This window comes from Eucalyptus grandis, chromosome 2, assembly GCF_016545825.1.
Source record: "Eucalyptus grandis isolate ANBG69807.140 chromosome 2, ASM1654582v1, whole genome shotgun sequence".
Classification (NCBI taxonomy): Eukaryota; Viridiplantae; Streptophyta; class Magnoliopsida; order Myrtales; family Myrtaceae; genus Eucalyptus; species Eucalyptus grandis.
Window position 1 is genome coordinate 55,760,670 of NC_052613.1, and position 15,662 is coordinate 55,776,331.

Genomic DNA, 15,662 nt, shown 5'->3' on the forward strand with positions numbered 1-15,662 from the left:
AACGACCCATGTACCGATTCATGATCATTGTAGTGCTACGCGGATACGAAAGAACTGAAATCTCACGCCAGAAGAAGATCGATGATGGCCACGATTTCATCTGCAAGGGATTTAGGTTATTAACAAGGATAGCGAGATGTAAAGTTCCTCTGAATCTAGAGCAGATTAAATTGTCCAAGAATCATGTGTCTCGATTCTAGGATACAATACAAAAAATTAACCCAAAAAATTAAAAAGCACCATAAAGAACTTCAACTATTGTGACGACCATGCTACGGCCACAGGACATCATCGTTGCCACCGTGCTATGGGATGACAATGCTTTAAGATCCAGTGTCAAGATCCGACTTAATGAAGTTCGGAGGATGATGTTAACAAAGAAATTAGTTTAGTTCTAAGACTAGCAAAATCTCTATAGATAACTTCACGACCTAAGCCTCATATTAAATATCCCTGGAGGTCAGAGTGATAATCTGGAAAGCTTTTTCCATCTCAACTCGCCTTATTTCCGTCGACACTGACTTCTTCTGGATGAAGGTCCTTGACAGCCTTGTTAGCAGCATCAGGAAGTCCATCTTTCGGACATTCTGGAGTCTCGCTTTCCTTTTGTACAGATGGTGCTTCAGATTCTGCTGGCTTGTCCTCGGGTCCTTCCTTTTTATCCTCAGAACCTAAACATATGGGCGCTTCACTCCCCACGTGCTCTTCCTTTGCATCAGAAGTGGTCTTACCTTCAAACTCAGGCTCTGCCAAGTTCTCTTCAGGATTGTCCTTGGTTGACTCTACTTTGGGTGCTTGTGACTCATGGTCAAGCTGTTCTTTCTCAGCTTCACCAGCAGCTCCCGGTTTCTCTATCTTCTCACTGTTCGCCTCATGCACTCTTTCCTCAGATTCTTTATCAGGAACATCTCCTTTGCTCTTTGCCAGATCATCCTCAACTGCATCTTTCATTTCCACTTGCTCGCTTGCTTTAGTTTCTTCCCCAGCTGCAGCATCTTCTTTCTCTTCAGCATCCTCATGCCCTTCTTCAGCATCTTGTTTTTTAGCTTTTGCCCCCTTCTTTCCGCTGGACCGCTTCGGAGGGGGCTCATTTTCAGGGGTCTCTGTTGCTTTCACTTTCTCGCTAATCCTCGTAGAACGCCTTGGAGTTTCACCTGATTCCCACAGCATTGAAAATGCATGAAAAATACAAACACAACACATATCCACCCTCTGTGTGTGTGTGTGTGAGAGAGAGAGAGAGAGAGAACCTGTGCTCCATTCGAATTCAGAAGCTGATGGCCCTCCAGGATGGGATTTGAGATACTGATCCAACTGCCTCTTACTCTTGATCTCCTCACCAGTAGGTGAAATGAAAACTATCTCATTCCTCCGAGGCGTCCCACTTTTCTTTGGAGTGAGCTGCTGGTACAAGGAAAAAAAAGAGTAGATGAAAAGGATTGCTAGCTATGGTTGGTAAGATTCATCATGTTGCAACAAAGTATAGGGTAACACAACCCGCTTTTCTTTTCGAAAAATCCAGAAAAGAGGACATAACACGAGAACAATAGACAAGACACATATTCCTCTTCTTACTTATGTAATTGCAGAGGAGAGACAAGACATTTATATGAAACCAGTGAAAAGATGGACCTTTCACATTAGGTAATAGAGAAGGATGAACTCAACCGTCATCAGAAAACACGCGTACTACACTAAAGGCAAAATCTCTTTGTTTTGTGCTTACTTTCTATTACTCTTACTTATTCAACCTCGAGGGGGCTCTCGAATATTCGTGCCTGATCAACCCTAGAGACCTCAAGTCTACAACATAAGAAGTCTGTCCTGAAAATTTAGGGGGGCTTTCAGCAGAGCAAAGAGAGCAAAGAGAACCGTTCACAATCAAAGCAGTATCATGACAATGTTCATAGAAAACTTAGCTGTTTGGCTTCAACCTTACCTCACTTCGGGTTCTACCAGCTTGAATTTTTCTTCACATCTAAAGGCATGTCATTTATCTCGAGAAGGTGCCAGTATCACTTCTCACACATGTATCAGGCCTTTAGAAAAGCAGGGCAGTTCAATTTAAAATGGGAGACTACTTCTAAGTTCTTTGCATGCAGACCATTAAGGACATTCCCTTCCATGAAATTCAGACAATATCCTTCTATTCCTTGTACAAATAAAACAGTGTGAATAGTCAATAATTGAATAATACCACTACCCAATATAATATCTTCAAAAGCATAATCAATCAAAATCATCAAATTTAAACAAACAAAAAGTCGATCATGTTTTTTGATCACAAATTTTGGTTTACTAGGAATATGATGCTAAAGATAGTCCAACTTTCAGACTTAATGTGGTTTTGATTTAATCCTACAGCTAAGACTCCATGAATTATTTTTCAGTACTTTTCTGCACTGTCAAGAAAAATACCTAAAACATAGTAGGTTAACAAGTACATTTTTCAGGTTGCGATCAGCTATTGCATGTTTGTTCCACTCTTGCATGACTACGAAATAGACCCACAAAAGAGGCACGAGAAAAATATACAGGGTCGGTGGAAGAAAAGAACGTACAATTGTTTCCAATATTGTGATATGGAATTTGAGGCAGCTTAACTGTTTAATCATTTGAGATTTAAGAAATTTGTGCCATCTCGAAAATGATGAAGTCAAGCAGTACATAAAGGTATTTACATTACAAGAATTACAAATCCTTATGGGCACCCTAATATTCTTGCAGAATTTATAGCCGGACAATTAAAGAATAGAGCTTCATTTTGCAAAGCAATAAAAAAGGCTATTGAATTAACCAAACAAGCAGATACATAAGGAATTCGAGTACAAATTGCAGGTTGCCTTGATGGAAAAGAAATTGCACGTGTCGAATGGACATGAGAACGTAGGGTTCCTCCACAAACCAATCAAGCCAAAATTGATTATTGTTGTATATGTTTACATATGTGCATCATTTCGTACTCTTCCCTCAAGTAGACTATTCATATGCAGCCCACGATGCATAATCCACAGTTACATTCAGTGAAAGCAATGTAGCATGAGAAATACACAACATTGATGGTGCAAAAGATGGTACCCATTTCCATTCCTTCTAGATTAACATTCCATATAGACAACCATCTTCATGGTGAAAATGATCACATGGAAAGAGCAGGATGCAAGCACGTGCTGTGACGCGTTGGAAATAAGGAACATGTACAGGAAAAAGAACATTGAAGTCCCTTAAAAAAAAAAAAAAACACATCATCTATCTTTAAGTAAGTTACTAAAAGTAAACCAGCCACTGAACAATGTACCAAGTTATAGTGCTCCAGACCAGCAGTGAACAGAAAAAAGATACCAAATTAGCCAAGACAAGATTGAAATGATGACTTAAAATTATTCTTTTTATTTGCTTTTAGGAGAAAAGAAAAAGAGCAGTTCTTCATGATGGACAAATCCAAAATCCTCACCACCCCCCCTCTCGATTCAATACAAGGCAATTGAATATGGGTACGACCGACCCCACACAGCCCACCAAAAATCCGGGGAAAAAAAAAAGATAAGACAAAGAAGGAAAAAGATCAAGCAAAAGAAACAACAGCAGCTGCATTACTGATTGCGCAGCTACAGTAGCTACAGAGCTAATCAAAAGGAAACTTTCTTTAATTTCCTAGAATTCCACAGATATCTCAGAAATTGAGCTTGACAGAGAATGCAAAAATAGAATTGCGTAACTTCATCAACTGACAGACGCCCAACCTCATCTCATCCGCACACGAAGAACAGCAAGGTAACCGACCACGCTCGCCCTCTCGATTTTGCAAAGAGGAAATCGCTAATCACTAGCACAGTCACCCGCATTTTCAAGGAAACCATCAAAAACCAGCTTCCTCATAAACGAAAACCTAACACGAGGAAAATCCAGAAAAAAAGCCAGCACTCGCGGCGGAACAAAATTAGGGCTCCGACCGAACGAAATCGAAAAAAAGGGGCAAAAGGGGGGGCAGAAAAGCAAGAGGCTGCACCTTCTTCTTCCAGCCCGACGGAGCCGGGAACTCGACACCGCCCTCCTCGTGCCGCTCCGCCGCATTCAGCTCGCCGCTCGCCATTTCCGCCGGAGCTCCACTCTCTCTCTCTCTCTCTCTCTCTCTCTTCGTTCCCGCTCCGCGAAATCTGCACAAAGAACCCCGCAAAAAACAAAAAAAAAAGAAAGGACAGAAAAAAGGTAAAAAACCCGAAATCCAACGAACGAAAAATCGAGAAATTGCAAGACGCGACGACCGAGAGCGCGCGACTGCTGCTGTTATGTTATCCTGATGAACTTCGGGGGCCACGGTCGATTTCTCGCGTCCGTTTGATTTCGGAGCTGCGAGGGAGGGTGGGGTGGGCAGGGCGGCGTACACGTGGCGGTTTCGGTTTTGTCTGGACGTCAAGCGAGCCTACCAACTGTTTTGGAAACTCGGAGCTCGCGTCCGGTGAGTTTTCAACGGTTTCTCGGGGCCCGCGTCGAGGTTAACGAGGCGCGATCCCGGCCGTCCAATTTCTTGATTCCCCCGCGGGGGTTCCATCCGGTTCCATCCGGTTCCCCGCTGTCCCCGCCACCGACCGTCAGCTAACGCTCCACCGGGCGCTCGCTACCCCGGGGGGTTGGTGTCGGTGTCGGGATTGTGAATTTACGACCGTGCCCGCTATGATAATGTCACCTGGATTTTTGTTTTCCTGTATTTTTGCGTAATATATTATCGCCGGTGTTTTTTTTTTTTTTTTTTTGGGGGGGAGACCACGTGTGCCATGACTAACTTCCGATGATTTTAAAGTCGCGATCTCGAAAATTACTGAGCAGTGACACGTGGCAGAATTAAGGGAACTTATGGAGCTGGTCTCATTCTTCGGCTTCCTAAATTGGCCCTCTATTTTCTGACAAAATAAAATAAAATTGGCCCTTTATAAATGGAAAGCATCAATGATAAATGAGGATAAATTGCAAATTTGAAGGAGGTGTGTTCTTGCAGGCCATGTTTTCTTGTGATTACAATCGAGGAACTACAGTCGATCTTTAGTTGCCATTTCGATTTTGAGGATTCTAGAAAGAAAAATGTCATTTTCTTTACGTCTAGTTTACTCTATTTCTCCATTCATTTTCAAACTTTTACTCTACTTTTGTTTTTACAACGTGTGAGAATCAAACTCTACATTTATAACTAATTGTTCTCACTTTGGCCAGCAAGGAATCGAAATCTAAAAGTTGATTAGAAAAGAGAATGATGAGGTGAATTAGTACTTTCCTCAAAATCTAAAATGTCATTTTTGTCCTTTTGTTTTAACATAATTTGATTATGATTTCCCTTTCTTACATAGATTTTTCATTTCTTATCTCAAAATCTAAAAATCGAACAATTTGAGGTCTACTAGATTATTTGAGTTTTTTTCTACAAATGCGTATATAATCTATATAGAAGAAAAAGGCGCCTTATATTTGTTTACCTGTTGCTATTGTCTAATAATAATAGGATAAAGAAACCATCAATATAGCGTTAATTTGTCACTGACAAGCCATTTTCATGGCCCAAAAAGGAAAAATAAGGTACCAAGTTCTATTACGCACAAAAAGTTAGGAATGTGCATTCCAATAATTAGTATTTCTCACTGCGAATTTCATGCACATTAAATTAAATCCGAGACTTCTTATATGTCCGTGATGTTTGTTTCTTAACTTTAAAAAATGGTTAATGTCACGGAAATCTAAAATTAATACATTTGAGATAAATTTACCTTCGTTAGTCTCCATTAAATTGAATTAATACCAAGAAAAATCACAAATTGATATACCTATGATAAATGAAGGGTAATTGCCAAACTGGTACAATTGACAACTACCATGTGTCAACATTCAACTCAGCAATTAGAAGATAAAATATACCGAAAACTAATATGGGATAAATTTGTTATAAATGTACAGTGTATCGGTTTGAGATTTTTCATAGCAGTCACCCTAAAAGAAAATTCTAGCAAAAAAAAACACCTTAAAGAAATGAACATTCCGGTAATATTGCAAGTTGGCGGGAAAAGGGGCCTGAAGTAATTGAGGAGGTGGCGAAGAAAGGGCTCTGGAACAAAAGCCCTAGGCGTTTACAGGAAATCTGAGTAGAAAGTCACTGCACTATCAGTTTGGTTCTGGCATGACCCTGTGAGATTTGAAACTGCTGAGATATGCCGAGATGCGTCATGAGAATCCACACGTGAGTGAGTAGCTCTCCTCCCCTCCTAAGTTGCTGAGCATGATGATTCCACCGGCAATGACACGCGGCGTAACACAACATCTCTATCCACACCTCGAACATCACTTTCCACTCGTTTTGGTTTCCCGTCTTCAGTGATCGCAGCGATGTCGCCAGCCTGCACGCATCGAATAGCACAGACTTGCTCCGATCCCCTTTTACGTGGATCGGCGAAATCCGAGTATCCACCGTGAGCAGTTTCTTGCAGGCGAGGCTCTTGTTCCGTATGTCTTTCCTTTCTTGGATGAAAACCTCAGCCTCAGCGCGGGTGTCTTGGAGCCTGATTTGCCCAATTCCATCGGGCAACATGAAAGGACGCTTCATTAATACGAACGACATGTAATTCGATATTACTCTGATTGCTTCACGTCTCGCGGTGTCTGGATCCTGGTTACCACCACCATCACCGTTGAGACAGAGATCAGTTGCAATGTGCCAGAGGATGATGCTCTGATCAAACTCCACCTCGATGCTCCATCCGAGCTTCTCAATGCACATAAATTTTTTTAGCACCCCTTCGCCTCTATAAGAGCATAACTCCTTGCAAAGTCTGAAATCCACAGTGTTCTCCAACCTAGCTTTATTAGACTTCTCCAAGAGCTGTTCGAAGATTGACTTCTTTAAATATTCAGAAACTGGCTCCATCTGATCGTCTTGGTAGTCTTCTAGCTGTTTGTGTATCCAATTTAGGAGTCCACAGCACCTGACCCTCCGATCCTCCAAGCAAGAGGATAACATGTTGAATTGCGCGACACAGTTGGACCACCTTTTGTTGATAGACAAAGAATGAAGGCGTGAAATCAACCCCCTCATTTCTGCTCGTAAATTGTCATGCCTGCTCATCCAGAGCATTGTCCAGTCGGATGAAAGGAGCCCAGAAATCGCATATAGCTCAAGACCAATAGCTCCGCCCAGCAAGATTAGACTGATTATCACAGTCGCAGAAGGGTAGCCAGACAAATCAATCAGGCAGAAGGCTATTAAGGCAGCAGCAGTAGATGAAAAGCTGATTGATCGGAGAACGCCACCCCAGAAATGATGTACAATCGTGGCTTTGGTGAAGAGCACATCATACATGAATCCGAGTTCCATTTCAATCACTTTGAAAGCATCTTCCCAGTTGCTTCCCAGGAAGAATGGTTGGGTCTTCTGGAGATCCTGGAAGCTAAGGATGAGATCGGCGAAGAGGCGCTTGGAGATCAAGAAAAAGTCATAAGCAATGATCAATGCATCGCCCTCTTGCATTAAGCGGCTATGTAGCATGACCTCGTGGTCAAGAGGAGCAACTCTAGGAGGTGGTATATCATTCAGAGACAGCTCGTACCCCTCGATTTCTTTCAATGTGTATTCCTCCATGAATTTTGAATAATTAGGGCCAGGGTCAGGATGTGGAAGGAGCGATCTTCGGAGTTGCTGACTGCTGGCCGATCTGAGAACCCAAGTCCTTTCACCATACTTGATCAACCCTGCAACGAATATTGGAATGGCTAAGAAATTTAGCTGAGTAGGCTTCATGGACCTGACAAAGATGTACAATACCACCGCAACCTCAACAATTAGCCCGAGCGAGTGCCGAAGCCATAATTCATTATCTTCCAATGAGTATGCAGTAATTGTATCAGGGCCACCGAGGTGAAGGAGCAAAAATGGAGCCCAGAAGGCCATTATTACGTACTCAAGATCTACGAAAGCATCGCTGCATTTGCCTTGGCTGCGTGAGAGGATGCCAAGAGAAATGATTGCTATCGAGTCTGCACATAAATAGGCGAGCCATAAGACGAATGCAATTTTGTTCCCAGCCGAGTACTTTCTTCTGTTGCCTAAACCAACGAGGATAATCTGTAAAATGAGACTCATCAAAACGAGCAACCGCAACTCCCATTCCTCCCAGAATAAGATCAAGCTTTCAAAGAAGCTATCAGACGCCATTCCCTCTGTGAAGATCAAAACCTTGACAGTTGAAGATTTCAGATCAGATACACGAAAAATCTTATGGATATTATGGTTAACCATACAAATCAAACCACAGATAAGGTCCTCACTCAACCTAGACATTATATTTTTAGAAGTCAGAGATGTTATCAACTGAGGATTTCATGTGCCAAACTTTTGATGAGAACATAATTTCTGATATATGTATTAAAAAACTGACCTTGGGTAAATAATTTCTTGATTCGCTGGGTCACTGGCATTCGATAACCCTTTGCAATTTTATGGTTATGCCACTAAAGCGTCACCAAGCCGAAACAAGGAAGCTTATGGAGCTTTACATCTTCCGACTTGGAAGCAATAACTGGATAAATTCCCCTTCGTAGCTCATTCTTGTGGCTCAAAGCTTCATCACTTCTCAATTGCAGAAACTTTCAGAAAACCAACGGTAACAGTACCCCTGCCCCTCTCTTTAACGCATGTGCAGAACTCATCTTCAACAGTTGGCGCTTAGACTGATAGCTGCAACGAGCTCTGTGAGAATGGCAGCTGCAAAGGAAAGTTCAACTCTCGTGTTTTGACTTAAAGTCAATGCAGACGGTATAGCCACTCAATTTTATCTAAAGTCTCCTGTATATTTTGATAAAATCCAGAGCCAAGTCTTTGGATTCTTATCTTCATCGTTCTTGAGACTTGGCAGCTGCAAGGAGAATAATTATTATGTTTGACTTGAAGTCAACAGATGGCATAACAACTCAAATTATCTAAAGCCCACCGTATATTATGATAAAATACAAAGTGAGGTTTTTGGTTTCTTATCTTCATCATTCTTTGCTCATCATCTTCATTTCTGGGTGGAAAATCTTTCGCTTCATACACTGTCACCATAATTGTTCTTTTTTCTCATACTTGGTTTTTGAAACTTCTTCAAACATCTTTTGGTGATCGCAAATGAGCAATCTGCAGAGAAAGAGGAAAAACGTAACCACCAGAACAAGTGCAGCCATGGAGCCCCTGATGCCCAAAAGAGGCGCAATTATGCGTCTTATCTTCAGAGAAACGCTCGGAGTTATCCCAGACCTTATCCTCCTCAGAGAAAAGGTCGCAAATATCACAGACCTTATAGTCCGTGAATCGGCTCTGCTTAGAGGATCCGAAGATCAGTTAATAGAAACAGAAAAAGATCTGAGGGAATTGGATTTGATGCTGACAGTTGCAGAAGGCATGGGAGAATCAGATGCAGAAGGCATGAGAGAATCAGATGCAGAAGACATGGGAGAATCAGATGCAGAAGACATGGGAGAATCAGATGCAGAAGACGTGGAATCGCATTTGATGCCGACAGTTGCAGAAGGCACGGGAGGATCAGATCAAGTGCCGCTGACTCTAGTGGAAGACATACGGCAGCTTCTTGTCCATGCTGAAGACGTTGTTAGTGCTTTTGTCAATGAAAGGAGAAGACATACCAATTGGGGTTGCTTCAAGAGGACAATTTTCTTCTTCAGAGATATGATTGCCAGGCATAGATTTCAAGATGAAATAGAGAAGATCCGGCTTAAGAAGAATAGAATCAAGTTACAAGGAACCTCAATTGGCATTGGACAAATTGACGCCAGTGAAGACACCCAGTCAGCAGCTCTGTGGGGACCTTCTGGGAGTCACGTCGAAGAGAGTAATGATATTATGGGTCTAGAGCTCCATTACAAGGTCATAAAATCAAGGCTGATGTACACGGCCGGCTCTGGCGAAAAGCAAAGTGTGATCTCAATAGTGGGCAAGAGCGGAGCAGGCAAGACAGCTCTCGCTCACAAGATATACAATGACAGTGAGATTAAAAAACATTTCACTTGTCGTGCTTGGATCACTTTATCTCCGAAATTTGTACCTGAGACCTTGTTGAGGGATATAAGCACTCAAGTTCAGGCAAGCCTTCAGGTGACAGATCAACGGACTCGTAATTTTCATGAGTTAACTAAGATTCTATCTGATTTCTTAAGCTCTAAGAGGTATCTTGTAGTCCTGGATGATGTGTGGATGACTGAAGATTGGGACAAGTTGCGCATGGCTTTTCCAAAGACTGAGGAAGGGAGTGGGATAATAGTCACTACTCGCGTGAGAAAAGTGGCTTTACACACCAATCCAAAGAGCCCTCCCTATGAACTGCAGTTGAGCGATGAAGACGGCTGGATGCTACTCAATTCCAAGATTGACGTACCCGCTGAGCTAGAGGAAGTTGGACGAAAGATTGTGAGAAGATGCATGGGCTCTCCTCTGATGATTTCCACTGTAGGAACTCGTTTGTCGAAGACAAAAGCAACTAAGGAGCAATGGACGTCGATGCTGAAAGACCTCAAAAGTGATTGCACATCTGAATATGAAATCTTAAGAGACGCCACCAAACTTTTGTCATCAAACCTTATACAATGCCTATACTATTTCGGGCTTTTTCCAGAAGACTATGACATCCCTGCGAGGAGGTTGATTATTTTGTGAGTGGCAGAGGGATTGGCCCGGAAAGACGAGGGTTCTGATGAATCTCCTGAAGTCGTTGCTGAGAAGTACTTGTCCCAGTTGATAGAACGGAAATTGATCCAAGTAGTGAAGAGGAAGCCCGACGGGAGGGTCAAAACGTGTAGGATGCATGACGTTTTGAGGGATGAGTGGGTAGCAAAAGCAAAAGCAGCCAATTTCCTGCCACCACAAAATAGAGCCCAGGTTAGCTCTTCTTCTGGTGTGGTTATGATAAGTCGACTTGCAGACCATCTCGATCGAAGGGATGATTGCTACAGTCACATTCACGGAGATAACAGCTCCAATAGTTCGATCTTCCGTTCTCATTACAAAAATGTCCGCACTTTACTGTCCTTTGATTCGAGGGAAGGAACTGCCCCTGGAAAAGAAATAGGAGACTTTCTTCAAAGAGGCATTATAAACAGGTGCTTCCAAGGAATGCGTGTGCTCGATCTGGAAGGGTATTTCGACCAAAATTGCCAGAATCGCTGGGTAAACTGATCTACTTGAGATATCTAGGGTTAAGGTGGACTTACCTGGAGAACCTCCCGTCATCCATAGACAAGCTGTTCAATTTGCAAATTCTCGATCTGAAGCACACTTACGTAAGTACACTTCCTAGATCCTTTTGGAAGATGCAGCAACTGAGGCACCTGTACCTGAGTGAGAGTTACCGAACGAGATTCGTGCCTCCCCGGGGCACGGGCTCTTTGACTGACTTACAAACACTATGGGGCGCATTTGTAGACGAGGAGAGTACATTGGACAATAGCCTCTACAGGTTGACCAAGCTTAGGAAGCTGGCGCTTACATGTCGGCTAACCCGTGATCAACAAAAGGCAACAGCTAGCTGGATTTCAAGTCTTGAACGACTCGAGTGGTTGAGATTGATCTCGATTGACATCTCGGTGAAACCTTCCGATCTATATCTGGAGCTTTTATCAGGACTGAAGAATCTCTCTAGCATATATTTGGTGGGAAGATTGACCAAACCGGTCGTCGTAGACAAATTTCCTGAAGAGCTCATCGAGCTGACCTTGTCATCGTCTGGACTAACGGAAGATCCCATGCCCAAGTTGGAGAAACTTCCAAATCTGAAGATCCTTCAGTTATTAGGCGACGCGTTCGAGGGGAAATTCATGGTCTGCTCCCCAGGTGGATTCCCACTGCTTCAGGTGCTGAAGCTCTGGAAGCTAAAGCGACTAGAGAGATTGGAGGTCGGGAAGGGCTCGCTGCCGATCCTCAAGGAATTAGAAATCAGAGCGTGCACGGCTCTTCAAACGATCCCAGAAGGATTGCAGCACCTAGAATTTCTCCACAAATTTAAACTCAAAGATATGCCTGAGGAATTCACAAGAAGGGTCAGAAAAGGCCAGGGAGAGGACTGGGGCATAATTGCGCATGTACGTGTCGTAAAAATCACACCTTCCTTGGACCAGCAATCTCAAACGAGCGCCAACATTTAGTATGCAAGACCGTCGATCTTCCCTGCTCCTTTTCGCTCCTGTAGTGTCTAGAAGTACCTCATGTTTTGTTTGTTCTGAGGATTTAGGAATGCTCTTAATATTTGTTTGAGATTATATTCAGGGAATTCTGCATAATTTCCTTAATTGGTTCCGATTGATTATATTAAGTTCTCTTTTTCGTCACAATTCCCTACTCGACCTTTTTGTTACGCCTATCTGAGTCTGCTCGTAATAACGCCACCCACATTGGCCAAGGTTCTCTGCCAATCCACAGCCTCTCGAAGCTGTCTGACATTCTTCCGTTGCTCTTTTTAGAAAGCGAAGACCACCACCGAACTTGCTGTCCTCAGAAGAACTGGATCCTGAAATTTTATTGCGAATGGCCGTCGGAAGCCCGCCTCATGCACCGCCGCATCTCGAATCCACCAAGCTTGCTGCTGATGAGGGCTATTCCGACGCCCTGAGGTGCTTGTTTTGGAAAATAAACACCACCATCAGCACTACCGTCCATAGGTGAGACGGTCCCCGTCCACCGAGTACCGAGTCATCGTCCGCTATTCCACGCACCCCCGCGCGTAAGATCAATGCGCCCTGATTGGGCACGCACCAGCTGCTCCTCCGTTGCAGACGTGACGTCGTCTGCACGTGTTAGCCACGTGCCACAAGACACCGTTTAAGCTGTCATCAGCTCGCCACTTCAGCCTGCCAGGTCACCTCTACCACGTCCGCATATCACCACATCACAGTCCACGTCAGTATATAACCGTTGACCAGCGTTGACTTTGTTTTACATATTATAATTTTTACATTTTTCATATTCTTGTTATTTCTTTTTCAGTCCTTCCTCTTCCAGATTACCAATGCCTCTCTAAGCTCTTCATCTTCTTTTGAACCTTCGTTCGCTGTTCACCGTGTGTATCCCTTAATTCAACCGGTGAAAACTTCAGGCTACCTAGAGAATTAACTCCGACAAATCCAGCTTTCTTTCTCAGTGATTACCCCCGTCGTGATCTTCTTAGAGGTGAACCACTAAGGGGAAACTGATAAATTACCAAGTTTGCTCTCTCAAGCCTTGTCGACACCTAATTTTTTTTTATACCTAAAATAGTTAAATGTTAGGAATTAATCACAAAAGAAATAGGAAAGTATAGATAGTCTTTGTAAAAACATACTCTCAGATCGAGAGCCATAAGTTGGCATCCTTCTTGTTTCTCTGAGTGGTCCAGTCGTAAGTCCCCGAGTGGCTGTTAGACCGTTGGTTTAGCTCTGTAACGGTTCTGAAGAAGGAATAGTTCCGATCTTAAGTATGAGTTTACATAGAAGATCTACATCTTCCTCTAGTTCTTTATCACAAATGGACTCGAGATCCAAGTCCTATACATAGAGAAGAAGTAAGGATAGAAGATTTCAACAAATCTATAGAAAATTGGGAAATTCCTAAAATACAGCTTAAGGAAATATACAAACAATCAAAATTGAAATTTTTCAAAAAATCTAATTATGTCATATCCACCGAAGAAAGAGATATTCCTCTTTCTAATTCATATGAAAAAATACATCTTTTAAACAAAGAGTCCATTCAAAAGCATAAACAAAAATACAATTACATTCATATAGGATTAGTACAAGTAGGAGTCAAACCTCTCACAAAAGAAGGTCTTAATACTTCCATTCTCTTAGTTTTAAGAGATTCACGTCTCTTAAATTATGATGAGTCAATTCTAGGTCTTTGTAGAGACAAGTCTCGCAAAGGACTTATACATTTGACTGTTATCCCAATTTCTCCGTTTCCCTCAAAGATATGAACATTCTTAGAGCTCTAACACTCCAAATCAAAACCCATAATTATAAAGTAGCAGATGGATCTATTCCTTTAGCCCTTGTCTATAGAATTCATTATAAAGCCATGTCCTCCGCTTTTGGAGAAAATGCTTTCAAACATAGTCCTCGAGGAGAAACACTTCTCCTTCAAACTGATATTTCTAGAACAAATACAACAATTCCTAGATCTATTAATTGGAACCAAGTTACTTTACCAGAACAATGGGAATTAGAAAACCAAATTCCCCAACAAGTTGTTCAAAATACAGATCCTACTAATGTCATTCAACATCCAGAAGGAAGAGTAACCATTAGATTTCCTAGAAGATCATTCGATTCAAGATCTAGTCCTTCTTTTCACAATTCTTATACAAGGTCTGTAGATCTTAATCCCAATCTTCCTCCTATAATCACCATCCCTCCGAGTACTCATAGAAACACTCCTCCTCTTAGTGTGCATAGAAACACCCCCACACATGATACAACACCTTTACCTCCTTCCACCAGTAGAAGTAATAATGAGTTACCTCTTGAACCTGAAATTAGTGGATTAGATAATAGATCGGGGATTTCCGGGCCGGTTTATCAACAAAACCAGCCCGAACTAGTCCTAGAAAATACAGATTCTCCTCATCATTCTCCTACTTATTCACAAATGATAGATGCTGAGCTTAATGTTTTAGAAAAACATTTTGAGCCAAACAAAACTTTTCTTAATAAAGAATTTAATTCCGAAAATAACAAACAAATCGAGAGAATGGTTCTTCAAAACCTTTTTGATAAAGCAAAAGACATCAAACAAAAATATTACGACTACATATATGAATATGAAGTCCATATATTTTTCTTTGATTGGTTAGAAGAACAATTCCTCGAACCAAAAGAAATATTTGTTTTAGATCATCATTACAAATGGAAACTTGATAATGGTGAAACCATAGAATCCAATCATCCACCCCTTAGAAGAATAAAAATTCAGCATGGAGATAGCGAGGTTACAGCCACTCCCTTTAGGCTTCCAGACAAAGGAGACTCTCTATACACCCACAAAGTTATTGAACAAAACAATTTTACTAATCAACATTTAGTAACCCTAGGAAAACAGTTGAATAGGATAGAATCCACCATACAGAATCCCACTCAGCTTATTTCACCTCAAGTTGACACACTCAAAAAACCCATTTTTAAAGCCTTCGAATTTCCAAAAAATCTTAGCCTAGAGTTTGCCAAAGCTATAGAACAAAAGAAAAAACTCTTAGGAAAATCAAAGTTAGAACCTGATCCTATACTAGACACTCATAAATTGCAGAATCTTATCATTAAAGACACTCCAGACCAACCCACTATTAGTACCACGACCAAACACTCGGCAATTCCGATAATGAGTCCGTCAATGAGATTAATGAGACTCAATTGGAGACAACCTCGAAGCTTTATTATAGTAGAGCTACCCCACCAGACATTGCCCAAGAAGAATCATCGCAAAAAATACAGAATAAATACTCTCATGACACCATCTATGAATGGAACATTGATGGTGTTGCGTAAAACCAATATTATGAACATTCTTAACAACATGGTGATGCTTGTTAATGCTTACAAAACACAGCAAGATGTTTCGACCATGCTGTTGCTAATCTTTTAGTAGCCGGATTTCTTGGACAACTAAAAGG

The 15,662-nt window shown here is 41.8% G+C and overlaps 3 protein-coding genes across 5 annotated transcripts; 1 reads left to right on the top strand and 2 right to left on the bottom strand.

Annotated features, from left to right (window-relative positions):
• Window positions 1-129: 129 nt before the first annotated feature.
• LOC104435712 (methyl-CpG-binding domain-containing protein 11) lies at window positions 130-4,333 on the bottom strand. 2 transcript variants are annotated; one of them, XM_039307381.1, is made up of 3 exons: window positions 4,010-4,333; window positions 1,251-1,401; window positions 130-1,154 (listed from the first exon to the last, which is right to left on the bottom strand). In XM_039307381.1, exons 1-3 carry the CDS (start codon window positions 4,091-4,093, stop codon window positions 493-495), a joined length of 897 nt encoding a protein of 298 aa, XP_039163315.1. In that variant the 5' UTR covers window positions 4,094-4,333; the 3' UTR covers window positions 130-492. The 2 variants fall into 2 exon arrangements, with proteins under 2 accessions (XP_039163315.1, XP_039163314.1); XM_039307380.1 differs by having other exon boundaries at window positions 1,251-1,404.
• Window positions 4,334-5,901: 1,568 nt separating this feature from the next.
• Window positions 5,902-8,864, bottom strand: LOC104433941. Of its 2 annotated transcripts, none has more exons than XM_010046862.3 (2): window positions 8,415-8,864; window positions 5,902-8,101 (listed from the first exon to the last, which is right to left on the bottom strand). In XM_010046862.3, the coding sequence occupies exon 2, from the start codon at window positions 7,925-7,927 to the stop codon at window positions 6,137-6,139; it is 1,791 nt and encodes a 596-aa protein (XP_010045164.2). In that variant the 5' UTR covers window positions 7,928-8,101; window positions 8,415-8,864; the 3' UTR covers window positions 5,902-6,136. The 2 variants fall into 2 exon arrangements, with proteins under 2 accessions (XP_010045164.2, XP_010045162.2); XM_010046860.3 differs by having other exon boundaries at window positions 5,902-8,212.
• Window positions 8,865-9,196: 332 nt separating this feature from the next.
• LOC104433942 (disease resistance protein RPH8A) lies at window positions 9,197-12,534 on the top strand. The gene is made up of 4 exons (XM_039307235.1): window positions 9,197-10,547; window positions 10,692-10,906; window positions 11,128-12,105; window positions 12,484-12,534. The coding sequence occupies exons 1-4, from the start codon at window positions 9,197-9,199 to the stop codon at window positions 12,532-12,534; spliced, it is 2,595 nt and encodes an 864-aa protein (XP_039163169.1).
• Window positions 12,535-15,662: the final 3,128 nt, after the last annotated feature.